This window comes from Xiphophorus couchianus, chromosome 22, assembly GCF_001444195.1.
Source record: "Xiphophorus couchianus chromosome 22, X_couchianus-1.0, whole genome shotgun sequence".
NCBI classification, from domain to species: domain Eukaryota; kingdom Metazoa; phylum Chordata; class Actinopteri; order Cyprinodontiformes; family Poeciliidae; genus Xiphophorus; species Xiphophorus couchianus.
The window spans coordinates 27,423,936-27,450,849 of record NC_040249.1 but is presented as its reverse complement, the minus strand read 5'-3'; the positions used below and the strand labels follow the sequence as shown (position 1 = coordinate 27,450,849).

Here is a 26,914-nt window from a genome sequence, read left to right as displayed (position 1 = left end):
ATTGAATACTGCAAATGAATTTCTATGTGGAACCTGGGAATACAAAGACAGGCGGCTGTGATGTCACAGACAGGATGAGTGACATCACAGCTTCACGTCAAAGCCACAAGAAGTCTGTTGGGTGAGGGGGAGGGAGAGGGGGGCGGATTTTTTTTTTTTTAACTTTATTCGCAGACACACTGTATAACGACAGAGTTATGCCTCATTTGTTCTGCCTCAAGAAAAAACAAACACAGATAAACATATTCAAGGTAAAGAAAAAGCTAAGGGTTCATTTAAAGCAATACAGATTCCAATTGTTTTATTTTCTGTAGCTCTTTTTCTGTCATCTTCATGTCGAATCTTCACATTCAAAGACAAACTCCCAGGATTTTCTGGTTTTTATTCATTTTTATTTTCCACAGATTGTGAGAACATCCCACCTTTAAATGGCTTGTTTTCCGGTAGAGAAGAGACATTAAAAAAAAATTAAAGATAGGCAACAAGATTCTATGAAACAGTGTCATTGTTTTTATTGTTTTATACTTGTGCATATGTATTAATTGTTTTTATCTTGTAACCAGGTTGCTATGTATTGCAAATTTTTTGCTCAGGTCCCTCTTGAAAATGAGATCTAGATCTCAACGGGGTTTACCTGATTAAATAAAGGAATATGAATTACACCCATTGAGTAAATATGAAGGCAGCAGCGCCCTCTGCTGTTTGACAAAGGTTAAAAAACCCCAAAAAACTACTTGCCGCATGTTTACGTTTATTAAGTGTTATGTCACCGAATATCTTACAAAACTCAAACAGTTATTTTCAGGATCCAATCAACTTCTATTCAGACACAAGAAAGTTCCTAACAAAGTCGATAAAATGTCGAATAAAAATGATTTTACAAATCCTTTAAACTCACTTTACTTTGAGCCATGATGGATTTGTATTAGATTTTTTTTTTTGTCTAAAACAAGTAATTACAAAAGTTATTTCCTCTATACAAATATACACAAAACTGCTGTTAATCTTTAGTTTGGGTAAGAATGGCCACCAAAAATCTTGTAATGTTGCATTAAATTGATGTTTATGGTAACTATTTAAGACAAATTTACGGAATAAGAAAATATATTAAATTGGATGCTTTTCGAAAAGCAAAAATAGTGACTTGTGTCTCATAACAGCATGCAGGATCCCACCTGAGCAGAGTCTCTGCAGCTCCTCACCATGTGGTCTCCACGGCCATATTAATAGAAAAGTGTTTACAGTTTTCAATTTTTTAAATGAACCAATTCCAGTGAACTCGTTACAGTTGCCACGTTTGCTCGTTTTATTTCCACAAGTGACATAAATTATGGACATTCAAGTTTGAATAATTACATAATCCACTAAATATTAGATTGTCTCTGTGCTGCAATACAAAACATAACGCAACGTTTGACACATGCACTGTTTCAGTGCAAAGCAATATGAGCTGATATCATTTTGCGCATTTATAACAGCTGACGAAGGCTTTACATTCAAGTATATTTTTAAATATCGCCTCTGACCAAACAGAATGAGAAGTAGTGGTGTTGGATGCTGCCTCTTTTTTTTTCTTTTCTTTTTTAAAATCACTTAAAAAATAAACAAACAGATAAATAAATAGGTCAGTTTCTTTCTTGGCACCTGTTCTGCATGTTTGTTTTTCAAATTATATGATCCCACCGTCCTCTGTTTTGTTTTGACACTTAACGTAAGTCAGATTTAGCCCGATGACAGAAGTAAACAAAAAATCACAGGAATGTATTTACACAGTGGAGCTCTTGTAAAAATGATTTTTTTTAGAAAATTCACCATTTCTGCCCATTCAGAGTCATGCAGTTCGCTGCAGCTACAGAGTTAATGTCGTTTCAATGGTTTGCACCTCACATGCTGTCAGCTCGACATTTACGTTGACAGTTACATAACAGTACAGCTTTTGTGACAGAAATAATCATAACATAAAAATCACTTTGGCTATGCAAAGACTCATGCTGCTTTAATTTCTCTCAAAGTCTCTAATCTTGTGGAGACAAAAATAGTTCTGACATCAGAATCCTCAGAGAAAAAGTTAGAATTCTGAGATTCAGTGTAGAATAAAAAAAATAATAATAAAAAATTCTCACATTAATGACAGAAATCTGGAAAAAAATCTAGAAATAAAAGTCAGACTTCTGACATTCTATGATTTAAGTTAGAATTTTACGCTACAAGTCTGAATTTTGAGAGGAAAAACGTCAGTATTGGAGATTTCTTTTTCCTCTTGAATACTCACACTAGAACCACATTTTATTAGGATTTCATTAGGAAAAAGAGGAGTTTAGCTAGAACGCAATAAAAATCACCTAAAAATTTATTGCACACCAACATAGAAGTGGCGTACATTTGTTTTCATCTCCCTTAACCCTGATGATACCCTGGAATACAATCCACTGTCTTTACTAGCAATTAGTAAACAGCATCCATTAATTTGTAATTACATTTCAGAATAAATCCAGATGTTCTGTGAAGGCCTCAGGTGAGACCAGAATTGAAGTTTTGCTTATTGGGAAACTGAAACTGACCCCTGAACATCATGTTTTTGTCCTTCCACTTTAATTCATGTTGGTCTATCACATAAAATGCTAATAAAATAAGCTCAAGCTTGTGGTCAAAGGGGAATGAAAACTGTTGCGGGGAAGCCTATCTACATGCAGACTGCCCCAATCGTGGCTGACTCAGCGATTTGCAGGTAAAGCCTTTAAAAACAATCTAATTGTAATTTTTCACTTTCTCAAGTTCTTCATCATGGTTTTCTGCTGACGTCTACCTCGCCAGCTGATGCATGCTTGGCCATGCATTTTGCATCCCAGAGGCTCCAGTTAGAAGTCAGAGGTAGTATGTTGCAGTAAGTACTGTCCTCTGTCCACGGCTCAGTGGTAGCTCTAATGTGGGACAGAGGACGGTGCAGGGGGACATCTCCTGCTGCGTCTGACAGAGACGCTTCAGTTCTCACCGTAACCTCGGTATCTGTGCTCATAGGCGCCCCCTGTGGTTCGTTCTGGACATGGTGAGCGGCAAAGACACAGAGGAGAGGGAGGACACCTCCCAGTAGAGCGAGCGGGACAGGAAGAGCTGGTAGAGGATCACCATGGAGATGGACTGACAGAGGATCACGCCGATGGTGATGACCTACAGAATAAAAGGTAGTGACAGAGGTAATGAAGATTTCAGGTAACGGACAGTCAAATTCTGGAAGTTGTGGCCTCGCACCTTTTCCCTCTGGTGGTCGTTGAAGACCACAGACATGAGGACGAGGACGGGGTGACAAAGGAACCACAGGAAGCAGCCCTGTGGAGAGAAGACAACCTGGAGGTCAGGCGGCTGTCAGGCTCAGAGGCTGCTGGTGGAGCTCAGAGTCGTCACCTTAGCAAAGCAGAGGTAGAAGTCTCTCTTCAGGGTGCTCCTCTCTGTGGAGACGATCTGGTAGAGGACGGAGGCCAGCAGGAGGGACAGCGCCACTCTCAGAGCCAGGAGGAGGAGACCTGCTAGGCTTCGTTGGGCGTGATAACTGTGGTGTTCGCTCTCTGACTCAGAGTACTGCTCCCACAGCAGCAGGACCCCCTGGGAACCACAGATCGGGTCAATGTGTAAGGCTACGCATCGGATTGCTCTCTGCCAGTCATGACTGCCGATATCAACTTCTTTGTGGACAACACCAATCCCCACCAGAACATCGAAAAGCTTCTCTAGTAACAAACTCTGGCCACATAAAAACATAAGCTGGTACCTGTGTGACCACGCCGCCGACAGCGACGGCCGTGGACGCCGGGGAGCGCTCCCACTGCAGCGGTCTGGACTGCGGCTTCCTGCCTCGACTCAGAGTCCAGCCCATACACAGGCTCAGCAGCATGTACAGCATGGACACCTGAGACACCATGTCCCAGACTGCACGGCAACACACACAGAAGCGCAAAGAAGACGTGACTAAAGGTGGCGCTGTTTAATTGATGTGTGAGTAGAGTTAAGGTGAGGCGCGGAGCGCAACGTACACTCTGCCAGGCTGCCCATCAGGGGGATCCCAGTACCGTCTCTGGAATACCTGCCGGACACCAGATTACTCATTTTTAGTTCAACTTAAAGAATAAAGCTCGGTTCAAAGCCATTCATATTTGAAGCTTAGTTCTGATTGTTTTTGTTTCTCCACAGAAAACAGGAGAATGTTCAAAAGCAAAAAAACTGACATTGTATTGACATTCTGGCGTCAATAATGAGTGGATAAACATTTGTGTGCATTACAGCAATCAAACACATAAGATAGAATATCGTGAAATAATTGAATATTTTCTAATCGCTCATTTCTGAACGTAAAACTCTTAATATACTGACTTGACGATGGACACTTCTATAGGACGGTTGGATGGAGGCTACCTGGCCAGGTGAATGTAGTTGCAGAGGGCAGAGCAGCCTTGCAGAGCCAGGGCCATGGTCAGCACCTTGAGGACCGTGTGCATGGGGCCCCCTTTCTTCAGCGCCTGATACAGAGGCTGGAAGTAGATGCAGCAGGCGATGAAGTAGGCGAGCAGTAGGAGGAAGTAGAAACTGTGCAGCCCTGAGAAAACACATTTGTGTACGGATAAAAACGAAACCCCAGGAAGAGTTTGGAACAACTAAAAACATGGCCGTCCTCCTAAACCGACATCGTGTGTCAGAGTCGTCTGACCTGCTTCCTCTGCGCTGAAGTGATCCAGCGGGTTCCCAGCAGAGTCGGGGTTGAACAGCAGGAGAGTGAAGCCGAGGTCAGCGAACGACGGCGTTGCTGAGCTTTCCTGACAAGAAAACAAACAACGGGAATATTTCCTCGTCCCAACGGTTGTATTTGAATTTTATGTCCGTGGAAACACGAAACATTCCCAGTTACCTCGCACGTGTATCTGTCAGCGTACAGCACCTGCCAGGCTGTGGGCGAAGACTGACGAGGGATAGTCTGGTTGTGTTCGTCCTGGCTGAGGGAAACTGAAGCAGGTGGTGGGGAGAAAAGTCAGTCAATGGCCTCTTGATCTCTTCGCAGTAATAAACTAGAACACTTACTGGTGAACTGGGCTCTGCTGAGTCGCTGGGAGCAGCTCAGGTTGTCCAGGTCTGAGTCCATGTCCTGGTACAGCAGCAGCCTGGCCTCCTTCTCTGTTCCCAGGGATGGGTTGTCCAGCCGACACACCAGCAGCCCGCCGTCACCTGCTAAAATTAAACAAGTCAAGAAAATATCAGACACTTTCTACTTTTTTTAAAGTGTATTTTAACATTGAGTAATATTTTATTACAGATTAAGATAGATAAAACAAGATTTCAATAAAGGAATGACTACATCAGCATCAATCAAATTAGTTGGACATTTTATTAAGTTAAATAAATAAAGACAAGGTGAGACTAAATACTACGTTAATATGAAATAAACAATTAAGAATGAGAATGTGTTTCATTTCAATCTTACTGACACGCAAAAAAGGTTATTTAAAAACTGAATTGATCTATAATCTTTATTACTTTGTCTTCAAAGATGAAAAATTCTCATTAATGTTCTAAAATTTTACAACACAATTTACAAGTTTCCTTTTTTTAAAAACAATTGCATATATATTACCATCCCATATATTCAAATTGCACCAACTTATATTTTGTCTTAGATAATTTTCAAAGCCAAAGAGTGGCAGCAACATTCTAATCAGCTTTTTAAAAAATCAAATTTAAAAAGGAGTTGCTAAATTTATGTCCAACTATTTTTTTTCCTCCATATCTTCACTTAGCAGAAAACAATAGACAACATAGAGATGCAAATAACAGAATATAGAATAGAACAGCAAACATAAAACCAAAACTACTGAATGATATGTCCAGGGTCCCAGGAGGATTAAGAGATGTCCGAAGGTGATGATAATCACTGCAGACAGTACTAGTCCAAGTTAATAATTAGTCAGTTGGTTACACCCTTTTATGTGGATAATAAGGTATTAAAACCGAACGGAAGCAATGAATTTCATCCAGAGCCGATGAGAGTCCCCGCAGAGGAGGAGCAGCTTGTGCCCGTGCTGGAGTGACACGTTAGCGGCCACAGCTGCACATCAGCACCGTTACCTTGGTACATGAATTTGGTGATGAACTGGCCATTTTCCTGCCTCGCCGCTTCGCTCCTGAAGACCCCCCTCACAGATTTCCCCGAAGCCTTCAGGCTGAGCAGCAGCGCGACGACGAGGGTCGCTGATAAACGCCACATTTTTTCCCCACTTTTGCGGTGAAACGACGAAGAGAAAATAAAACGTCGGGCTAATCAGTTCAATGAGCCACGAAGCCAGAAGTAAATCAGCGGCGTCGAGCTAACCGCGGTTAGCAAGTACTAAACCGGAAATAGACTTCTGACGGTGAAAAATAATAATTTGTCCAATAACAACGTTAATCCTTTCACACATTTCATAATTAAACCGAATTGGATAATTTTGTTGACTCAAATCCACTTAATTTTTTTGTCAATTCACTTAAAATTTACTGTAATTATTTCTGTAATAGTCAGGCTTCATATTGGAAGCCACAAAGATGGATGCCAAGCGGCTGAAAAATGTATCGAATGTATTATATAGCACCTATATCTCATTATTCTTACACAAAAAACTATTTTAACAACTGGAGCCACTGAGACTTACTTTGAAAAGAATACCGGAACATCAAACATTTTATCTCGCTTGAAATGCCTTGACTTTCATCCCCTTCACTCAGGATTTACCCAACCAGACCGTGGGAGTCATCTTACGTCATACACTTCACCCAATCAAATTGCGGAGAGCAGTGTCCAACGCGGAAACGCACCGCCTAATTTCAACGTGTCAACACTGCCGTTAACGGGTTTACAATTGTCGTGCAGGGCACAACTCCTCTACTGTACGGAAGAAAATGAAGAACTTCTGTATTGTCCGTCAAAAAAAGATGTTTTTATGGCTAAAATAGAAATGACAGCTGAAGGAAGAGCAGAGGATGAACTTTAAAAGGACGGTTTTGGTGACAGGAGGGTCTGGATTCATGTAGGTTAATATTAAAACTATGATAAAAGCTGAAATATATGAGGAACCTTTTGCTTCAGTTTTCTGTTATAACGCATGTGACGTGCAAATATCAAGAGCAGGACATTGCGATGTTCTGAATTTCAATTGGTTCTCTAATTTCGATATTTGCAGTGGCTCTCATCTGGTATGTTCGCTGGTCGCCAGTTACCCAGAATGGAGGATTATTAACTTGGATATTGTAAGTCTGCAAGAATACATACACCGCGACTGTCCCACATTTGTCACGACCACAAAATGTGCTTTAATGGGCTTTTTGTGACAGAAAATGAACAGACGGTTTGCTCAGTTTTTGCCCATTTTTATTTGTAACACAAATGAAGTTAATATTGGATGGAGAAACATCCGGGAGCAGTATTTCAAGTGGCACAGATCCAATTTTACCTGATTGGAGAGGATGGGAAGGAGGAATAATCATAAATGTCAAGGGTTATATCCCCTACTCCAACATCTTTCTGCCTGCCAGAGATATTTAAAGAAGTGAAGCAAAAGCAAATGAGGTGGATAAATAATTCTTGCCAGCAACTGATGACGGAATCCGTGGCTTCTTAATGTGAAATATTGTACAATTTATTATGATTTATTAAACTTGGCTAAATAAAACAAGTATTTAAAATGGACAATCCAAATTCTGCTTGTGAAAATTGAATTTTCTACACTAATATTCAAACCCTCTCTAAAAATATGGAAACTGCATGTCTTTCTTTTACATTAGACAAACTTACAAGACCCATTGTTTTTTGGTTTTTTTAAACATTCCTTTCCTTACAAAAAATAATAAATTGGTTTCATTAAAGAGTTGGGTATTTAGTTTGTGGTTGAGTGGGTAAAAAAAAAAAAAAAAAAAAGAGACAAGATTTGCGTTTTTGATCTGGAAAAAATATAATTTTGAGGCACTTTCGACATTACCATGTTTTATTGTTTATTAATCCTTTTGCAAAATAATTGCTGAAATAATTTATGTCTAATTTTGCAGTTGGATTACTGCTGCAGTCCCAGGAGTCTGGAAGGGCTTGAAAACAGAGACAATTACACTTTCATTCAGGTACAAATTTGCCTTTTTTTTTTTAATTGCATATGAAATAAAATAAATATCCTGCATTTTGTGTCTGCATGCTGCACAGGGAGACGTGTGTAACCCACAGTTGGTGAATCATATCTTCATCACTGAAAACATTGATGTCATCTTTCACCTGGCAGCTAAAACTCATGTTGGTGAGCAGCCTCCGTTCAGATTTCACTTCATAAGCAGGTTCAGTCCAGTTCTTTATACGCTCCTTTTTTTCCCCCCAGAGTCTTCGTTCGAGATCCCCTCTGTTTTCCAGCGGGTCAACGTCGACGGAACCAGGGTTCTACTGGATGCCGCCCATCGGGCTCGACACCAGCCGCAGCGCTTTGTCTACGTCAGCACGGACGAAGTGTACGGAACCAGCCTGGATGAGGTCAGTGAGGTTTTCATTTTTATTTTCCACCAGGTCGGACTCCATATTAGATTGCGTTTCTCTTTCCTTTCAGGCATTTGACGAGGACTGTCCGCTGAGGCCGACCAACCCGTACGCTGCTACTAAAGCAGCTGCTGAGTATCTGGTCAGGTCCTACTGGGACAAGTATCAGGTCTGGAGTTTGTCATTTTATTTTTTTTAATCTTATCGAGATTAATAACGTCACTTTGTTTTTCCAGTTTCCAATTATCATCACCAGGAGCAACAACATCTACGGACCTAGGCAGTTCACAGAGAAGGTATAGTTAATCTACAACTATTTCAAGGAATTAAGGCAGTCAGAGTATTTGATTTTTTTCCAAATGTTTCAGGTGATTCCCAGGTTTCTCACCTTGTTGCAGAACAACAACAAATGGTAGGTGTGGTCAAACTTACCAAAGCGTACCTCACGATACAAGCCAAATGACGCCTTCTTCCTGCTGCAGCACCATTCAGGGAACCCTGGCCATGTCCCGCCACTTCCTGTTCGTCAGCGACGCCGTCCAGGCCTTCCTGCTGGTTCTGGAGAAAGGGACGGTGGGCGACGTCTACAACGTGGGAACAAGCGTCGAGATTCCCATCGTGCAGCTGGCGAGGGAACTAGTTAGGATGGTGGGTCTCGTGAAACTGTGACGCATCAGTCAGTTTCAGAATTGAAACGGTTTCTGCTTCCTCCAGGTAAAGAACGTGGCTGAATCCGAAGTGAACGACTGGATTGAGTTCGTCTCCAGCAGGTTAGGAAATTATGTTAATAGAAGGTTTCTTTTCCCCCCTACTTTCAGGAAATAGCCAGAGCAAATTTCACACAATACAGTGCACTTAATACTTTCAAAAACATTTCCAGCTAATGCATTTTCTTTCCTGATCCAATAGGCCGCAGGTCGACCTTCGTTACCCAATCAGGAGTGAGAAGCTGCAGCGGCTGGGCTGGAGAGCAGAGACGTCCTGGGCTGAAGGCATCAGACAAACAGGTTCAATAATCCACCCAGTGTGAAATGATCAGAGTTCCTACAAAGTTTTCATGACTGAAGTCCATTGTTTTCTATATTCAAGGCTGGATGGACATATTGACAACCACAGACTAAAAACAAAACAAAAACAAGGGATGATACATTTTGGCAATGAAATATGGAAGATAGTGTGGAAGTTATTCCATGTCAGTACATATGTAGACTTTCCCAAACCGTGTAGGAACCTTAAAATATGGATTCTCTTCTGTCATTGCTTACTTACCCGTCCTGTTTTCTGTGCGCTTGTCTTTCAGTGAAGTGGTACCAAGACAACCCAGACTTCTGGTTGGACGTCAATAAGGACCAGCGAATCAGAAAGGAGCCTGAAAAAGCCTCAAACACATGACCAGGCGTAGTTTGTCCTGCAACTTGACTGACAGGAAGACCCGTTTCCCTCTCCATGAGATTTGTAGCAGCTATGGCTGATTATTCAGCTCAGGAACAAAATTATGTTATGTTTTGAATGTGCCAGACGACAATAAGTTGCCGCCTGTAAATCAACGCCTCAAGTTTTTGTAATAAATTATTTTTGCTCAATTTAAGACGAGCATTTTTCCTCTTCTTGTGCTTATCAGGGTGTTTTAACGGTGATATGGCAGGAAGAAACCAACCCAGACACTGATCACATCTGCAAATCCAAACCTTTAATTGTGGTAAAATCGGAATAGTTGCACAGATTTTTTTTTTGTTTGTTTTTTTTTTTTTTTTTCGTGCAGTGCTCTTCGTGCACACTTGCTAAACTAATACATAAAGCAAATACTAACTACCAGGCTGGTGCTTCTGCTACATCACGTCGAGCGGTCTGGCCAATCAGTGATGAAGACGGCACTGGACTCCCAAAGTCTTTTAAATACACCCGCTAAAACAACAGTCATTCAGAAACATACCTCCACTTTTTTATTATTATTATTATTTAGATTGCAGTTTTTTGTTTGTGTATTTTTTTTTTTAACAGAGAAAGTCACAAAGTTGTTTTTGTGCAATTAGTTTGCTCAAAAAAAAAAAAAAAAAAAAAAAAAACAGAACCAAAAAAAGGTTTTTTTAAAAAAAAAAAAAAAAAAAGTACAAATTTTTTTCCTGACTGGCCAGAAACTCTCCTGTGACAGCATCAATGCACTTGTTGCCTGAAAATATGCAAATCACAACAACGTAGCAATATAACCACAGTCAATTCTGCGTGATGGAGACTTTAAAGACGGCCACTTGCCAAACATTCACAACGAGGGTGTTAACAAGAAGAGGGAGAAGGGGAGTTACGATTCCAAAATAATAATAATAATTTTAAAAAAAAGTCACTAAAAAGTAAAACTGACTTGACGAGAATCTGGATACTTTTTTTTTTTTGTACTGCATGTTACTTTTTTCTTTTTTTTTTTACAAAATGGTCTTTAATCATAACATTTTATTATTTTTTTTAATCCAAACCTTGGCATATATGGAACTTATTCAAATCCGTTTGCCAATCGGAGATCGTTTTATGCTAATATTAGCGACGGAGCCTGTCGCACAAACAGGTTTATGGATCATAAATATGACTTAAGGTAACCTGTGCGGGGTGTTTCACTTCATATGTCACGGTAACGTGCAACACGACGACCAGTGCTTCACTTAGACGCAGTTCTTGGAGCAATTTTGACTATATTTCACTAACAATGGAGGATATTTTGTGTTTAGAATTTTTGTGATTATAATAAACAGGCTCTGGCCAAGACTTTTAATATTAACAGACGGTGATGGTAATAAATTTGGTTTTAGGGCGATCCTGAAGGAAAAAGTAAAGGGATTTCTTCGGAGGGACCTGAACGCCTCACAGGTTCCCGTCTTAAGTATGGAAATAATAAACCAGAGTGATTTTGGCACTCTCCAAAAGAAAGCACAAACCAGCACTTCCTGTTACAGTGACATAATGAGTGTGAAACCCCCACTCATTGCATTTTTATTTTATTTTTTTACATTAAAAAGCTCACACTACCCCAGAAAAATAGAGATTTCTTTTTTTTTTTGTCTCCACTCATACCAACGACATTCAACATTCAAGTGCCAGTGTTTTTGTTTACTGTCTTTTGGTCAAGTCACTTTGTAAAACATCAGCTTTATGTATTTAGACTTACAAAAATAAACATATCGCCCCAAAAATGCTTGATAAATTACACAAACTAGCAGCGAAAGTAGACTCAGGAACGCGGCAAAACAGTTGAATCCTACAGTTGCTGTTGACTAGAGCTCCACCTGGTCCCAAGAAAAACAAAAAAAAAAAATCCCCCAAAGAAAATAAAAAGTTAAAAGCAAAAAACGGTTTCCTATCTGGAAGGACCTTTCCTTACAACAAACACAAACCACATTAAACTGTGGGCAAACTTCGCCTGGCTGTGCTACACGACGGATACCTTCAGTCGGAAAACTTCTCGGAGGCGTGAAGGACGTGTGCTACATAAGACTCAACACAAACAAGCCTTAACCAAACAGTATTTTCTGCAAAACTGTTGATTTAAAGTCATTTTACAACAGGGAGGCCTACAGGCCGCAGCAATGGGAGCATAGCACCATTAATTGTTCTTCATGTCTTTAAAAAAAAAAAGCACTCCTGCGAATAACTTAGAGAGCACAGAGTCATCAGCGTAAATGATGAGCGCATCAGGAACAAACAGCCTTCTGCTCCTTTAGGGCTGGGTATTCACCACTAATATAAGGCATCAATGGGTTTTAGAAACGACAATAAAAAAATTAAAGTGCTGGATTTGGAAATGAGAAGGGTTTTAGTCACACACACACACACAAAATAGAACAGAGTGTTCTTGAAATGATCTGGATAAATTAGCTATGTTCATATCTTACATGCACACTCAGTAACAGGGTGTGTGTGGGGGGGGGGAGAATAAATGCCTACAATGGATTCTGCATAGGTACAGATCAAGTGTAAACTCACAATACTTGTACATGTTGCAATAACTGCAGTTAGCATGTTAGCAGTTTCAAATTATCAAGCAATACAACACAGGATTTGCAGGCGTTGAAATGTTTTTAAAGTGCTAGATGTGTTGGTAGTAGTGCCGTAAATGATAGCGAGCCACTAAGAGTCGGCCTTGTACGACTCCAATTGGGACTATAAAGAATGACCAAAGTTTCTGAAGAAATGTGGCTAGAAAGCCAAGAATCTGTTCGAGATGGATCATTAATGGCACAAAATAATTTCACGCGCTTGAGCAGCACCAGAATTAATTTGTGCCTGATTTGCATCTGAAAGAGCTTGTGCCAAATGGCTGCTTTATTGTAGCGCGAGTGCAAAACCTACCAGTACTGAAATTCGTTGAACTTTGTAAAGTGGCGACACAAGGATAAACTAATTTATTTCTTCTTTTTTTTTTGTACAAAAAGGCATTAAATGAGGCCCACCAGCTTTGAAGATGGCAAGCTCTCTAAATGCCCTTCTGGTTGTTGCGATCGTACCTTGAGGTAGTCAATCTGACATTCACATGGAGAGATATAACATTTACACACCTACAGTTTCATATCGAGAGAGCAATAGTTTGGACATCATATCCAACTGAAAACATACCCAGCCCTAACCAATGTGTGAGTCAGTAATTCAGTCATTACAAGGCACTATGCACATTTTGGAAATTGGATGTTAGCACGCAGCATGCCAACAGTTTTATTTAAACGTAGCAAAAATAATAATAAAAAAAAAAAGTTTGAAACTAAAAATCAAGGAATCTAAGTACATAATCTGAGCAAGCAACAGAACTTTATTTCACTTTGGTAAAAATTTGAGTGCCAAGCAATATTAAGGTTTGAGATTCGGGGCACAGTGGTAGTGAAGCATTGCTCTAGCTTGATTTATTTGGCAAATGCAACTAACAGTGAATTTTGCTCATGAGACGCATTTTGCATTGCATATCCGACTTCTATTGGACAGGAGTGGCCTATAAACAAATCGCTAAACATTTAACTTCCACTGTTTACAATTTAAAATAAAATTAGTATATCAAAACATGCAGCTGCCAACAAAGTGCTTATTCCTTCATTGCCCCCTAGTGGTCAGTAGAAGGCACAGCAGCTTCTAGACCGTGCACTGTACTCAATCAAGGAACGTGATCCAAGTAGAACAAATAACACAGAAATTTAAAGAACGTCTGCTTGGATGCAGCAGCCGCTTTGGATTCAAGTAACAAACACCAACAGTATCCCTACTCCGACAGTAAATATATCAACAGTAACACCGCTCACAGCAAGGTCAAAGTTCGAGGTTGGTAGTGGAGGACATTTTCAACAGCTCAATAGTGGTTCAGTTCTGGGAATTTCATCATTGTGGAAGACACGGGTTGAAGTCGGGCAGCTGCATGACAAAACCTCTGCATGTCGAGATGGCGGCTAAATGACTGAACATGCAACGGAAAAGAGTTCTGTTCACGCGGGAATTTTAAACTTGATTGTCATTAGCAACTTATTGTACCTTTACAGATTCTATCTCGGTGCTGGTTATTTGCTGAAGAAGTTTAATATGGAGACTATCAACCATTGCTGCAAGAAAAACAAAACCCTGATAGGCTAAAAACATCCGAGCATACCAAGTGTTGGCGCTCTTAATTTAATCAGACTTCATTAAGGTCCATTTATTTTGGACAAATGAAGCCGAGAATGCAACTTAAATTTGTTTTTTGTTTTATTTAATAAGTGGATGTAAAGAGCAACTAATAAGACAGGGTGGAGTGCGAGGTTGCATCCTGTAACGGCTGTCCTCTATTCTCAGTGGAAAACTCTTCGATTATTGTGATAAAGCCAACTAGCTTCCATTACATCCCGGCAGAGCAGATGTGAGGGAACTGGAGCTAAAGAATTACATGTTTAAAAGAAACTGAAGAAAAGTCAAATTAAAATAAAACATGCCTGGTATTTATCACTAAAGCCTGCTTTAGATTTAGAGCAGTCTGCTCTGCATTCTTAACTCCTTGACCAAAAAAACAACAACACTTGCATATGTTTTATTGTCTTGGTCCGACTTTGTCAGAAGCAGTGGGCAATTTAGGAAGTTAGGAGCCCAAATTAACGAATTATACTGCTGGAAACGTTACTCATCTCCACCCACCGCAGCTCTGAACAAAGCTTTCCAGTCAAAGTCTGGACCATGTTGAGTGATCGAGTTTTAGACGCCTCTAATCCGTCACATTTTCTGTGGAAATCCCTCTGGTTTTGCTTTACGTTTGCAACTATTTACATGTGTTTTTTTTTTGTGTTTTTTTTAATCAAGTAAACGAAGTGCAGATAATGTCGGTGCAGAGTCGGCTTTCTCCTCGAGATTTCCTTCTGCGACAGAGCCAAGCAGGACTTCCCCGGGGATGCCGCTTTTCCACCAGCACATTTTAGCAGCTCTGGTTCAGATTGCTTTAACTTTGCCAGTTAAAGCAAGGTTAAGGTTTAGAGGACACTTAAATTGAAAAGAAATAAAAAAACAAAGACCCTCAAAAACAAGGTGAGGATGTTTTTAACTAGGTGGTACCTCTGCAAGATGGTGGGAAAAAAAAAAATCAAGTAGCTTACTTAGGACAAAAAGTGAAGAAGGTATCTACTCTCACTGTGGCTATAATGTGCTCTGGAAATGCAGCATTTTATCGTCTGGAAGCCCCAGTTGTCACTACAGTAAAAAAAAAAAAAAGAAAGAAAAAAAATTCTAACGCTTTACTTCAACAGATTTGAAGGACCGAACAAATTAATAATTTAAAAAAAAAACAAAAAACTGGAAAGATTTATTGAAGAGAAGGCTTTTTGTTTAACTCTCCAGGATAGAGTGAGCATGTTTATTATTTTTCCTTTAACTTACTTTTGAGAGTTTCAGGAAGATTTGAAGAACTAAGACTGAGGGGTTTGAGTTGGAAGCAGATTCGGTTTCCCAAAAGCATGCCGGCACCAAGAGTCGGATAAAGAAAAACTATTGATTTTGGGTGTTAAAATCATGTTTTAACCAAGAAACCCCCGGATCAGCTTTTACTAACGGTTAATGACGCCAGAGGAGTGGAGGCCGACGATTAGTGACAAAGGCTGTGGGAAACCAAGCTGCCAGCTCGAGTTTGAGCTCTGGATTTGACGCAAGAAAAAAAAAAAACGAGTATCCTCCCTCCCCCCCCAAATAAATACAACAAAACCTACAACCAAGCCGAGAAAAAGTTCAAATGTCTCTACAGAGGTTATAAGCTTCAGGGAAAAACAGCTCATTTGGTGATTTTTTTTTTCTACCTCTAAGAGGACATGAGGAGTTTCGGCTTTCCTCGTTACGTCCGTTTTAGTTTTCGTTTTGTGTTGGTTTTTTTGGTGGTTTTTTGCCAAGGTTTGATTTAGTTCAAGCCTAGTTTGTCTCCGTCCAAACGGGAATGAAGAAGTGCGCGTTTAAACCCACACATGACATTAAATACAGTAACCTTTAAAAACTATACTTGCAGCCAGTTAGGTATTATAGTGAGAAAAGCAACATACATAGAGTTTAAATTCTTAAAGGCACAGTACAGAAACAAAAAGATTCTCTACATTGTTGGTTGGAGTTGAAGAAATCAAGTTTTAACAAGCGCCTTCTAGTGGGCAAAACTGACATTTCACTGGTTAGGGGGTTAGGTGGGTTCAGTTTGTCGTTTTCTTCGGCAGACATCAGTAACTCAAATATCGCTGCTTTAAAAAGTGAAAAACTCCAGGTTAGAAATGAAGGAGAACACATAAAGTTCCTATGTCGGACATTTTGCCTTGCCGTCTCGCCCAGCTCGGCGTTTCACAAAATTTTTGGCCGGTGATTTACAACATGGCCATGCGCTTAAATACAAAGTTTCACAGGGAGCCTGCCTGACTGGTAAACATGAAGCTAAAACTCAAATCAAAAGGTCACCAAAAAAAAAAAAAAAAGAAACGAATGTTGCCCTGCCTATAGACGTCCGTAAATCATCCTATATGAGGGGCTTTGAGAACAACTCGAACTTTGTTAGGAAGTAACAAAATAAAATTCAAGAATCCTTTATAAAAGTGGCCAACTTTACCAGGAAAGATCAAGAACGTAAAGGAAACAAAATGAAGATGGAAAGCACGAGAGAATCTAAAGCTAATAAAAGACATGACTGACTGGGACTAGAAGGAGGGGATATATAAATGAGTATAAATAGTTTAATAACATGCATGGAGGTTCCAGGGAATACTAGAGGTGATGAGACGGATGGGATGTGGATGACATGGTTGGGGAGAAATGATGGAAAAGGAGTCAAAGGAGGAAAGAAAGATGAGTAGAGATGGAATGGAGACACCTAGTTTCCCCACCAATCCACTTGAGAGTGGGAGTAATTGCCTCCGTAGCCGTCGCTTGTGTAGAAGTTGCCAAAACCACCTGTTGATGTGAACAAACACCTTATTCACCTGTGTGTCGTTTAATCGCAGTATAAATGCCGCAACATTCTCTACCTCCTCCGAAGCCACGGTTTCCTCCATGTCCCTGCTGGTTGCGTCCTCCCCGGCCCCCGAACCCTCCGGCGCTGCCCCCGGCAGCCGTCTGGCGGTAATCCCGAGCTCCGAAACCACCAGAGAACCTGTCGACGACGTGGAATTCAGCACAATTTTCTGACGATTTTATTACAAAATGATGCCAGGACAGTAGCTGTTCCGCACCTCTTAGAGCGCCCCCTGTTGCTACTCTTGTGCTGGTGTTCATAGGCCAGGCTCTCCAGCCATGATGGAACCTCCTGTTTAGCCTCTACCAGGATATCCAGCAGGTCCTTTGTGATGTTCCCGTTTTTGTCGTTGAAGAATGACGTGGCCAGCCCTGCGGAGACCAGACAGCGCGCAGATTCATCAGAATGTGTCGTTTGTTAGCGGGAGCTGCAGTGAGTTGGTCACTGACCCAGGTTTCCGACTCGCCCCGTACGTCCGATGCGATGGACGTACTCCTCTATGTCGCTTGGAAGGTCGAAGTTAATAACATGTTTCACGTTGGAGATATCCAGACCTCGAGCTGCAACCTGGCCAACACGAGAATATTTAGATTATAAACCTGCAGTGCGCTCTCACTCTTTGAAAGCAGGTTTTGTTGTTTTACTGACCGCCGTGGCGACAAGGATGGGGCACTTTCCCGATCTGAACTGGTTCAGTGCCTCCTCGCGGTCTCTCTGGGAGCGGTCGCCATGGATACTGGTGCAGGCGTAGCCCTCCCGGTACAGGAAGTCTTCCAAGGCGTCGGCTCCTTTCTTGGTCTCCACAAAGACGAGGGTCAGAGAGTCCTTACCTGATCAGTAAAGACAAAAACAAACGAGTTAAAAACTAGAATTGAACTTAAGGTGTTGGGAGAGATTAAGCTAAACTAAACAGAACTTACAGTCTGATGCAACATAACACAGACCTTGAGTTTCAGAACTGTGTGCCAAAATTCATTTTATGGCCATGAAACAAAAACATCTGGCAGTGATGTGAAAACATGTTGCTGTGAAATACTTGAGCTCAAAGGTAACAAGTGAAATTTGGATCAGTTAAATGCATCACACCGCTAATGACAGAGGTCCAACAAGTTTCATGTCAAGGTTCTGTCCTCTACGAGAGTCTCCAGGATACTTTAGCCCATTTTATATCGCACCGGTTTGAAAGTTCACTGAATTCATTTCAGATTGACTACAGTGGTCAGGCTTTAGATATGAAACCTGCTAAAAACCACTAGACGGATACCTAATGGATCAAAGAATGGATGAAGACCAAATGGTGGATAAACGATTGGGCAGAAGACCAGAGACTGGCTTATGATTGAAAAGATAAACGGATGCATGAAGGACCACGGGACAACACAGAATGGACAAAAGAATTGTTAATGGACATCTGGTTTCATCTTTTAGATAAGAGAACGCAGATTAACATTTGGAAACACAAATATGTCACATTATGCCCTTGTTCCCCGTAATTCTTTCCAAACGTGGAAAACACTGAATTCTATGTTTTTCGGAGCCCTGCCAGATGAGGGTCTCCCAGTCTGTGGTGTGATACATACAGGCTTACAGAGTAATACTGAGCATCACATTAAACATTTAATGTTTTTTTTAATAAACAAAAACAACAAAAAGATGTGCAGATCAAAATAATGTGGGAGTTTTCATGCGGGAACTATTAAAGCCATTGATGGCAAGACTTGGTCCAAAGTGCTGAAGGTTTTCTCCACTAAAAATCACTTGTTTGCCTAAAATGACCCCCACTCAGCAGCAAGGAACCATCATCATGACCAGATTCTCTCCATCAAGGCTACAGGTCTGACATGAAGGTACCACAGAAACACACAGAGCATAAAAATGCAACAACATCTTTAAAAAAGGAAAACTGGCTTGTGTACTTCAGCACATGAGATGGTACACAAAGCCAAAATTAAATGAAGAAACGATTCTCCATCCACAAAAACATATATAATGGAGGTCAAGGAAACTTATGCAAAACATGAAATGACAGATGTAGAAACGTCTTAAGTGTAGATCTTACCAGGTTTCTCTACGTTGTCTCCAGTATTGTCCTGTACTTCGTTGGGGATGACTTGGGATAAAACCACATCAAAGTTTTATAACTATTCCTAATCCGAGTCAGAGTTAATGCCTCAACTGCACTAAATTAGTCAAAGAAAACACATTTTCTCCCCTACCGCAACAAAACCAACATCTTTGTCTGAATTTTATCTTAGCCACGTATGACTGCATGTTTTTATTATTGGAGATGTTACGAAGGGAAAACACGTGTAAAACAGTGTTGACGGTAAAAGTCGTGCTGGCTTGCTAAGACAAGACGTGCAACAATGCAATGGAGTGAGATGGGATAAATACGGCACGACTGCAAAAAGACATACAGCACAGTTTGTTTATGTGTGCTAGAAAAGGCAGAACGCTACATTTAGGCAGGTATGCGATCAGTTCAAAAATGGTTTCTGAATATTTAAAGAAATTAGAAAATACTACTGCGTTTACTCTGACATCCTCATGCAAAACTTCCCATCCTAATAAAGATTTCTAACCTGTAGCACTGAGCAGATCCAAGAGGAAAGATCTCTTATCGCTCTCTTCAACCCACACCACCTTCTGTGTGATGTTCTCCGAGGTGGAACCCACTCTGCCCACTGCCAGGAAGATGTAATCCTCCAGAAAATCCCTCGCCAGGATCTGCAGGGGAAGCAAAAAGCATTATTTCCTCAGGCTACTTTTTAAAAGGAACTTAACGTCTTGCCAGTTTCCTGTCCCAAAACAAACTCCGCTCTGGCAGCCGTTCAGGAGCTGGCAGGAGAGCTGGGAACTGGAGTCGCAACAAACACACCTGGATCTCTTTAGGAAACGTAGCGCTGAACATCAAGGTTTGTCTGATGCCTTTGTGCGGCATGGTGTCCTGCTCCACGATGCGTCTTATCTGTGGTTCAAAGCCCATGTCCAGCATGCGGTCTGCCTCATCTAGCACCAAGTAGCTAAAGGAAAAAAAACAAGTTTGAGCAAGGGAAGCATCCAGAACGTCTTTTATCTTCCACTTCTTCCGTCGGGTCACGTCTTACTTGCAGTAGTCCAGTCCAATCTTGCCTCTCTCCATCATGTCCACCAGTCTGCCAGGAGTTGCTACCAGCAGGTGGCAGCCTCTCTCCAGGTCTCTAATCTGCTGGCCAATGTCTGCCCCGCCGTACACCACACAGGGACGCACTCTGGAGCGGTACGAAAACTGCAACGCAAAAAGTTAAGTCTTTCTTTATTTTCTACCTCTTGCTTCGCTGTAATTTGTGAGCATAATGTTTACGTGCCTTCCTGGCTTCGTCGTAGATCTGCAGCGCCAGTTCTCTGGTTGGGGCCAGTACCAGGGCGATGGGGTACTGCTTACGCCGGCCATACTTCCCATTTTCCTAAAACAATCATCACAGAACGGGAACGTCACATAGGGCTTAAATATGTGCTACATAATGTCTTTTGTTATTTATTTATTTAGTTTTTGCAAATATGATTTAATCAGCAAGAGGCAAAAATATATACCCCACTCTAATTTTGGGGGATAAAAGTCATTTTGTAACATACAAATACAAAGAGTCCACCCTGGAACTTTTGTATGCAAAAACCTAAAAAGTGATTAATTGCGTTTAAATTTTTTAACATTGCTGTCCTTCTTATTTAGCTTATATTTTACGGTCTATTGATGGTAGCCATGCTAACTTGCAGTTTTTAAATCACTCAGTGATAGATGGAACTATCAAGGTTTCATCTTAAATACAGCAAGAGTTTTTACTTTCCAAAAAAGAGGAGCATTGTTCAGCAGTGTGGGCAGAGGGAGAAGCAGGGGGACTTTCTCCAGCGGTTACAAAAAGTATGACAAGATTTCTGTGGTCCAACTGAACAGGAAGGCTCGTCACTATGGTTTTACATTCAAAGCTCTGTGAGTTTTCATTCTAATGTGTGGGAACTAGCTTTTCTGACCTGTCCTGAGGCTTTGGCTGCATTCAGAGCTTCTCCTGGTCCATCTGTGTAGATCTGGCTGAGAATTGGAAGCAGGAATGCAGCCGTCTTTCCAGATCCTGACAACACAAGATCAAATTTATGCAATATCACAGTTTGGGTTCTCAATCTAGAGCAGATCTATGTCCTCTTTTGTGTTGTTACCCGTCTGTGCGCAGGCCATGAGGTCTCTCTTGGATTTCACGATAGGAATGGCGTATTTCTGCACAGGAGTTGGTCTGGTGTAGCGGCTCAGAGCAATATTGCCCATGATAATCTCACCCATGTCGACATCTTGGAACTATTAGAAGAGGAAACGAGATATTTACACACGTCCAGATGTGGAAGGGTCCTGGTTAACGTCTGATTTGATGTGAGCGGCGGCGGCGTACACTCTCGATGTGATGAGGGCTGTTTTGTCCTGTAGCCTCAACGGGAATGTCGTCGTATTTCTCAAAGTTGATCCCGGTGTTGCTGCCGGCGAACAGCTCACTGCAGAGACGGGGGCCAGACTGGTCTCAGAAAAATATTCACATATCTTTAAACCTTTCTACAGCTGAGCTGATATAACTCAGCTCAGCAACTGGTCGTTGCCACAAGAAGCCAGGAACACCTCCTCTCCCACAGGAAGTGTAGTTGTTTCTTCAGACTCACTGTTCCAGCCGTTCGTTACGTGGCAGCGGCTTGGACCAGTCGCCATCGTCCCTGGACTCCTCCACCCAGCGGCTGTTTCCTCCTCCGCCACCACCGAATCCACCGTGATCGAACCTGAGCACCGGGAACAAATTGGAAAGTTGACTATTGGGTTTTCTGATCCAATGGTGTGTCCTAAAGCATGTGCGTTGCCTACCTTCCTCTGCTGGCGTTGCCTCTGTCGTTGAAGAACGCAGACTTTCCTCGGTTGTTGCCAAAGCTGCTATAGGCGTCTTTGGCCGTGTTCCAGCCACTGGCATCTAATAAGAGACATAAAACAAAAACAATTAGGAGAAGTTCCCATGGAAACGTTTAACTCTACGCATTAAAAACGCCGATTTCTGCGTCACAGCTGGTGTCAAACCCACCGAAGCTTATGGGTTGCGCGGGGTTAATGGGATTGAACGCTCCGCCCCTGTTGCCACGGTAACCGCCTCCCGCAACACCGCCTCGCCCACGCTCCATGCGTGGCGGGCCACGGTTGAACGAGTTGCCGCTCATGCGGTTGTCATGGTAGCCGTTGACAAAGTTGTTGCGCCCTGCGTCCCAACCGTCTGAGGGGAGGTAAATCAAGGAATATTGTAACAAATATTGCATCAGCAGGATTATAAACAGAGAGAACACTCATCAAAAAAATTTTCAAGTTGAAATTATTTTCAGTTTTTCAACAAGTTAGATACAGATTAAGTAAATTGATAGAAGAAAATATGACATTTTCTGCAAGTTCTGCATCATCGGGTGAATCTAAAGATAATTTCACTTGGCCTGCAGCTTACGTTTGCTCCAACACATTTGTGATGAGGTTAACATTCAGAGTTACTCACAGTTTGGTGCAGGTGCTATGGTGTACCCGCCCGGTCGTCCAGCAGCAAAAGCATTTCCCACTGCACACGACAAGTTGGTTTTTATATTGCGCTTATGGTCAGTAACACAAAAAACATTTCAACAACCACAAAGATTTCCTGCAGTTTTGCACAAAAACCTACAAATCAACGGCTAAAATTAACTGAGACGCCTACTAAAAAGGTTAATTCATACTAATGTGACAACCGTCGCTGACAAAACGTGAGGGCAACACACTCCTGCGTAAATCCTGCTTTTCTCACCGTTCTTGGATGCGTCTTTGTTCCGTAAATGTGGAGGAACGTATCGCCCTGGAGAAACACAATCACAAGGCATCGTTTACGACCACATGCTGTTACTTTCGGTGGACAAGGAAAGACTTTACACCCTGCTAGCTGGCCAGGTTTGTAATGTAAAAAAAGACCATTGTGAATCAGTTCTGAACTTCCATCCATGTAACCTGTACAAAGCAAGTCTTTTAGGGTGTAATAAACAATTAAACTATGATAGGACGTGTACATCTTTACAAACAGGAAACGGGTCTGTTCCGAATTAAGCACCTGATTTAAACTCATTAAATAGGAGTAACACCAAATAATTCTTGGCTATTCTAGCAGGCTTTTAAACTTAACTTAGAGCCATTACAAAAAACAGTCCTTATAAAATCAAAAATGTTACTTTAAATGTGCTTAATCTGCTTATTATTTACCCTGAGTAAATCCTGAACGATAAAGTATACATTTGTTTTCCAAATGCAGCACCTGCTAAAATTAAGCTGAGATAAAAGTCAACTTTTGAGAAGGAGTTTGTTTCACTGTTCGTTTTTACCCAAGTTGAAATAAAAAGCAGAGAACGGCAACAAAAACACGTCTACGTCTTACTGCTAGTACCTCCGACTTGTCCATCTGGAGCACTCAAGTCTAGGACAGCGAGCTGGAGAACCAGAACAGAAACACATGAGCGGGTTACACGAACAAAAACACTATTATTTAACTACTTTTATTTCATTACTCAGATTTGGTGACAATGAACTGGCTTGTACAGGATCAGAAAATCATATGAAACAGTGCAATAAAGGCTTCAAGAATATAATACATTTAATTATGATCAAGTCTAACTATATGTGAAAGGAGACCAATTTTGTAACTATTGGTCTCCAAAATTCATCAAAATGTGGATATGAAAGTTTGTACAAATTGAAAGTAGAAAACAATGGGAGAAATTTATTTAGAGACGGTTTGTACACTGCATATTCATGTTCACTATTATAATACTCAGATTTTGAGCAAAAAACATGCTTTGCACTTATGCACATTATAGTTATGCATTTTCTTACTAATTTCAGTGTTTACGTTTGTTAATTCCATCACATTCAAAATATGGAAAATACACAAGTATAGCATTTACCTTAAATTAAACTTATTGCAAGCAATATTTTTGCAAACTCACTCTAAATTAACTTATTTCACACAGTTCATTCAACTTAAAAAAAGGGAATATTTTAAAATAGACTGAAAAAACTGCATCAATCTCATTGCTGCTGCAGGATGAAAGAGGTTTATCTATTCATTTGCTTCATTTGAGACGGGGATGGCACACTGAACAAATTGTTCCCAATGCAGCTTTTTGTATATTTTGCATCCTTACAAATGCTGAAAATGTGTATATTTGTTACAAAAAAAACATTTCGAGGGCTTTTTATAATCAAAATATCATTTAAGTACATGCAGTACTTTTCTGTTGCTATCCAAACTGCCTGACCAGACAGCTACGTTTTTGATGACGCAGAAGAAATTTACTGAACGGGTAAATACCATCAACACCATCATCCTGGTTATAGTTTTAGAAACCAGCGTTTCGGGTGTAAAAGCCCGCATTGTTTATTTGCAAGGCTCACTTTAGCTGTATTTTCTCGTACCTCCGTTTTATCACTTTATTTCAGCTGCAAGACAAAACGCAGTGAACGTAATAGTTGAAAGGGTGCGTTGAATATGTTCAACACGGAGACGCTGATGGGGTTAGAGAGAGATGCTTGGCTTCGCAAAAACAAACATTTTTCCTCAATGAGAAAACCTGAAATACTACATTCATTTTTGTTATTGGTTGTAAACAATATAAAGACACAGCATATATAAATTCAGAATTGCGGTTAAGTGTCTGAGCGGAGTCTCTTGCGGGTGAAAGATTCAAACGCACCCCGAGCTAGCTACCACGATAGCATCTCGCTAACGGTACCAGGCTAGCCGGCAAGCTAATGTTTATCCTCGCTGCTGTCCCACTTTCCAAGAACCACTTCTGACACACCAAACTGACACGGCTTACCTGCTGCTCTAGACCGTGGGCATTTTCGACGGCCACATGACTCATAACTATTGAATATGGAGGAAAAATGTTGGCGTTGAAAAAAGGACCTCTTTGTTTGCCGGGTTTTGATGTTTTGTTTTGGCTTCTTTGCCTCTAGCCTGTTTCTGTGGTTACGGCTAGTTGACACTTATTTCATTTGGTTACTGTTTCTATTTAACGCTGCAAAAATGATGCTGTTGAATTTGAAGTGATGGTAAATTCCTCTATTTAGGCGTCAAGGGTTGATACTTGATGCAAACCCAGCTGCGTCGATTTGTTCTTCAGCTGAGGCAGAGAAGCAGTCCGCGGACGGTCAAGCGAGCAGCCTTAAAACATACATACACATCCGGTACTTTCAAAATAAAAGGAGGTAGATGTAAAAAATATATCTATTGTGAAAAAAAGCAAATTATGTAAATTAGTCAGTTAATTATACAATTAACATAGTAATGGCATTAGCTACGATTAACTTGAATATCTTTGCTTTGTTTAAAAGTATCCGACTTCTATACTTCTTGTTTATCTCTAAATGCAGCCAACTTGACAACACATCCAAAACGTTATTTTTTCAATAGAAATCGCGAGATTTTAAAGGGTTTGTCTCGCGATATTAACAACTTAAAATGAAATCTTGATTAGGCAATTAGTAAAACTTGAACCCAATCAAATCGGTGTATGTATATGTATATATGGAATGATGAATTCATGATTAAATATTTGTGTTTTCATTAACTTCTCCAGTAGTCAAGAGATAGACAGATATATTGATATTTGCCCTTTAAAATACACATTAGAAGTTGTCATTTAAGGATTTGGTGTGATAGGCTACACTAAATCTTGATTAACCGACTTTGTTTTGGTTTTGAATTTGTGACGTAGCTTTTTTTTTTTTTTTTTGCAGCATATTATTGGCATTCTCCAAGACCTAATTTTAGGAATAAAAGAGTAACATTTTGTGCCTCAATTTAACACTGAGACCCTTTCCTCTATTTAATATGTACCCTTTTATGCTCTAAGTCTTCTAAAAGGTTTGCAAATTAATACAAGTCATAGTGTCTTGAAAATTGAGTCAGATTGTTACTTATGAGATCTTAGTGCTTATCAATCACAATATCTTACTTCCTATTGAAGCTTCTCAATTGCTGCACCTCACTTCCAGGAAAAAAAAAAAATATATATATATATATATATATACATACATATATTTTAAAAACTGAAACTCACCATGTTTCAGGGTTTGCTACTCACTGCATGAAATCAAATTGTCTGCAAAAAAAAAAGTATTTTCTCAGAATCATGGAGACAGGAAATAAACTGCATGGGTTTGACGTGTAAAAGTGTAACCCAGTGGTCTGCCTTGATGGGTTCTAATAACAACAGAACTAAATGGGCCAGACCATGGCCTCCAACCCAACTTGGTTGATCTTTTATAAATGTAAATACACACATTAGATTAGCAATTTCCTAAGCAGCACCTGTAAAGCAAATGTTCAGATGTGTTACTTTTCCAGAGGTCAACATTACTGAAAGTCAACCCTCAGATGGACTGATGGGAAAGTTCTTCAGTTTTTTTTTTATGTACGTAATATGAATTGGGGATTTACTGGCACACATTCATAAAGCAGCGCACGTCACTATTGTTCCCAAAACAGGTGCTGCATTTTAAATGTTACATTTACACTTCACGCCTTTTATGGGTCAACCAGACCCAGTTTGTTCCAGGAAGTGGTTGAAATAAATAAAAATAGCCATGTTACTTCCCAGCAACCTGTTGGTTTTAAACCACAAACACTAAGAGTATGTGCTCATGCGCATCTTATTCTCACAGACGAGAACACACATAATCTAGGATGAGGTTTTTTTTAAATACAAGAACCTTTAAAAAAGCTGGTTAACAATCATATTGACAGTGAAATAATGGAAAGCTCAATTATTCAAGAAGGTACAACTGCTGGTGAGATTTCTTTTGAGGTGCCATTGCAATGTAATGTTTTTGCTTGTTTGTTGTTTCC

General features: G+C 40.5%; 3 protein-coding genes across 7 annotated transcripts; 1 reads left to right on the top strand and 2 right to left on the bottom strand.

Moving 5' to 3' along the window:
- Nucleotides 1-1,049: 1,049 nt before the first annotated feature.
- gpr180 (G protein-coupled receptor 180) lies at nucleotides 1,050-6,735 on the bottom strand. Of its 3 annotated transcripts, none has more exons than XM_028007806.1 (10): nucleotides 6,672-6,735; nucleotides 5,068-5,214; nucleotides 4,898-4,992; nucleotides 4,700-4,805; nucleotides 4,408-4,588; nucleotides 4,029-4,078; nucleotides 3,767-3,924; nucleotides 3,403-3,600; nucleotides 3,250-3,327; nucleotides 1,050-3,168 (listed from the first exon to the last, which is right to left on the bottom strand). In XM_028007806.1, exons 1-10 carry the CDS (start codon nucleotides 6,691-6,693, stop codon nucleotides 3,013-3,015), a joined length of 1,191 nt encoding a protein of 396 aa, XP_027863607.1. In that variant the 5' UTR covers nucleotides 6,694-6,735; the 3' UTR covers nucleotides 1,050-3,012. The 3 variants fall into 3 exon arrangements, with proteins under 3 accessions (XP_027863607.1, XP_027863606.1, XP_027863605.1); XM_028007805.1 differs by lacking the exon at nucleotides 6,672-6,735 and adding an exon at nucleotides 6,109-6,373 and having other exon boundaries at nucleotides 5,068-5,211; XM_028007804.1 differs by lacking the exon at nucleotides 6,672-6,735 and adding an exon at nucleotides 6,109-6,372.
- A 123-nt stretch (nucleotides 6,736-6,858) lies between these two features.
- tgds (TDP-glucose 4,6-dehydratase) lies at nucleotides 6,859-12,353 on the top strand. Of its 2 annotated transcripts, XM_028007807.1 has the most exons (12): nucleotides 6,860-7,046; nucleotides 7,200-7,266; nucleotides 8,062-8,130; nucleotides 8,210-8,300; nucleotides 8,379-8,527; nucleotides 8,601-8,699; nucleotides 8,767-8,826; nucleotides 8,899-8,942; nucleotides 9,013-9,178; nucleotides 9,245-9,300; nucleotides 9,440-9,537; nucleotides 9,831-12,353. In XM_028007807.1, the coding sequence occupies exons 1-12, from the start codon at nucleotides 7,000-7,002 to the stop codon at nucleotides 9,920-9,922; spliced, it is 1,038 nt and encodes a 345-aa protein (XP_027863608.1). In that variant the 5' UTR covers nucleotides 6,860-6,999; the 3' UTR covers nucleotides 9,923-12,353. The 2 variants fall into 2 exon arrangements, with proteins under 2 accessions (XP_027863609.1, XP_027863608.1); XM_028007808.1 differs by lacking the exon at nucleotides 8,899-8,942 and having other exon boundaries at nucleotides 6,859-7,046; nucleotides 8,767-8,810; nucleotides 8,968-9,178.
- Nucleotides 10,624-25,234, bottom strand: LOC114138494 (ATP-dependent RNA helicase DDX3X-like). Of its 2 annotated transcripts, XM_028007801.1 has the most exons (20): nucleotides 24,882-25,234; nucleotides 23,450-23,492; nucleotides 22,823-22,870; nucleotides 22,541-22,600; nucleotides 22,085-22,270; nucleotides 21,874-21,976; nucleotides 21,678-21,791; nucleotides 21,416-21,515; nucleotides 21,189-21,324; nucleotides 21,006-21,103; nucleotides 20,342-20,440; nucleotides 20,102-20,262; nucleotides 19,873-20,017; nucleotides 19,577-19,721; nucleotides 19,054-19,104; nucleotides 17,643-17,824; nucleotides 17,444-17,561; nucleotides 17,212-17,365; nucleotides 17,008-17,132; nucleotides 10,624-16,933 (listed from the first exon to the last, which is right to left on the bottom strand). In XM_028007801.1, the coding sequence occupies exons 1-20, from the start codon at nucleotides 24,924-24,926 to the stop codon at nucleotides 16,854-16,856; spliced, it is 2,193 nt and encodes a 730-aa protein (XP_027863602.1). In that variant the 5' UTR covers nucleotides 24,927-25,234; the 3' UTR covers nucleotides 10,624-16,853. The 2 variants fall into 2 exon arrangements, with proteins under 2 accessions (XP_027863602.1, XP_027863603.1); XM_028007802.1 differs by lacking the exon at nucleotides 19,054-19,104.
- Between the last annotated feature and the right edge of the window lie 1,680 nt (nucleotides 25,235-26,914).

Coding starts and splice junctions, on each gene's coding strand:
- tgds (XM_028007807.1), top strand. CDS start 7,000: ATGAACTTTAAAAGGACGGTTTTGGTGACAGGAGGGTCTGGATTCAT. Junction 8,528..8,600: donor ACGGAACCAGCCTGGATGAG/GTCAGTGAGGTT, acceptor CTTTCCTTTCAG/GCATTTGACGAGGACTGTCC. Junction 9,179..9,244: donor CGAGGGAACTAGTTAGGATG/GTGGGTCTCGTG, acceptor TGCTTCCTCCAG/GTAAAGAACGTGGCTGAATC.
- LOC114138494 (XM_028007801.1), bottom strand. CDS start 24,926: ATGAGTCATGTGGCCGTCGAAAATGCCCACGGTCTAGAGCAGCAG. Junction 21,104..21,188: donor CATGGCCTGCGCACAGACGG/GTAACAACACAA, acceptor TTGTGTTGTCAG/GATCTGGAAAGACGGCTGCA. Junction 20,018..20,101: donor ATTGGACTGGACTACTGCAA/GTAAGACGTGAC, acceptor TTTTTCCTTTAG/CTACTTGGTGCTAGATGAGG.
- gpr180 (XM_028007804.1), bottom strand. CDS start 6,247: ATGTGGCGTTTATCAGCGACCCTCGTCGTCGCGCTGCTGCTCAGCCTG. Junction 4,993..5,067: donor CAGCAGAGCCCAGTTCACCA/GTAAGTGTTCTA, acceptor CACCTGCTTCAG/TTTCCCTCAGCCAGGACGAA. Junction 3,601..3,766: donor TCGGCGGCGTGGTCACACAG/GTACCAGCTTAT, acceptor TGTGGTTCCCAG/GGGGTCCTGCTGCTGTGGGA.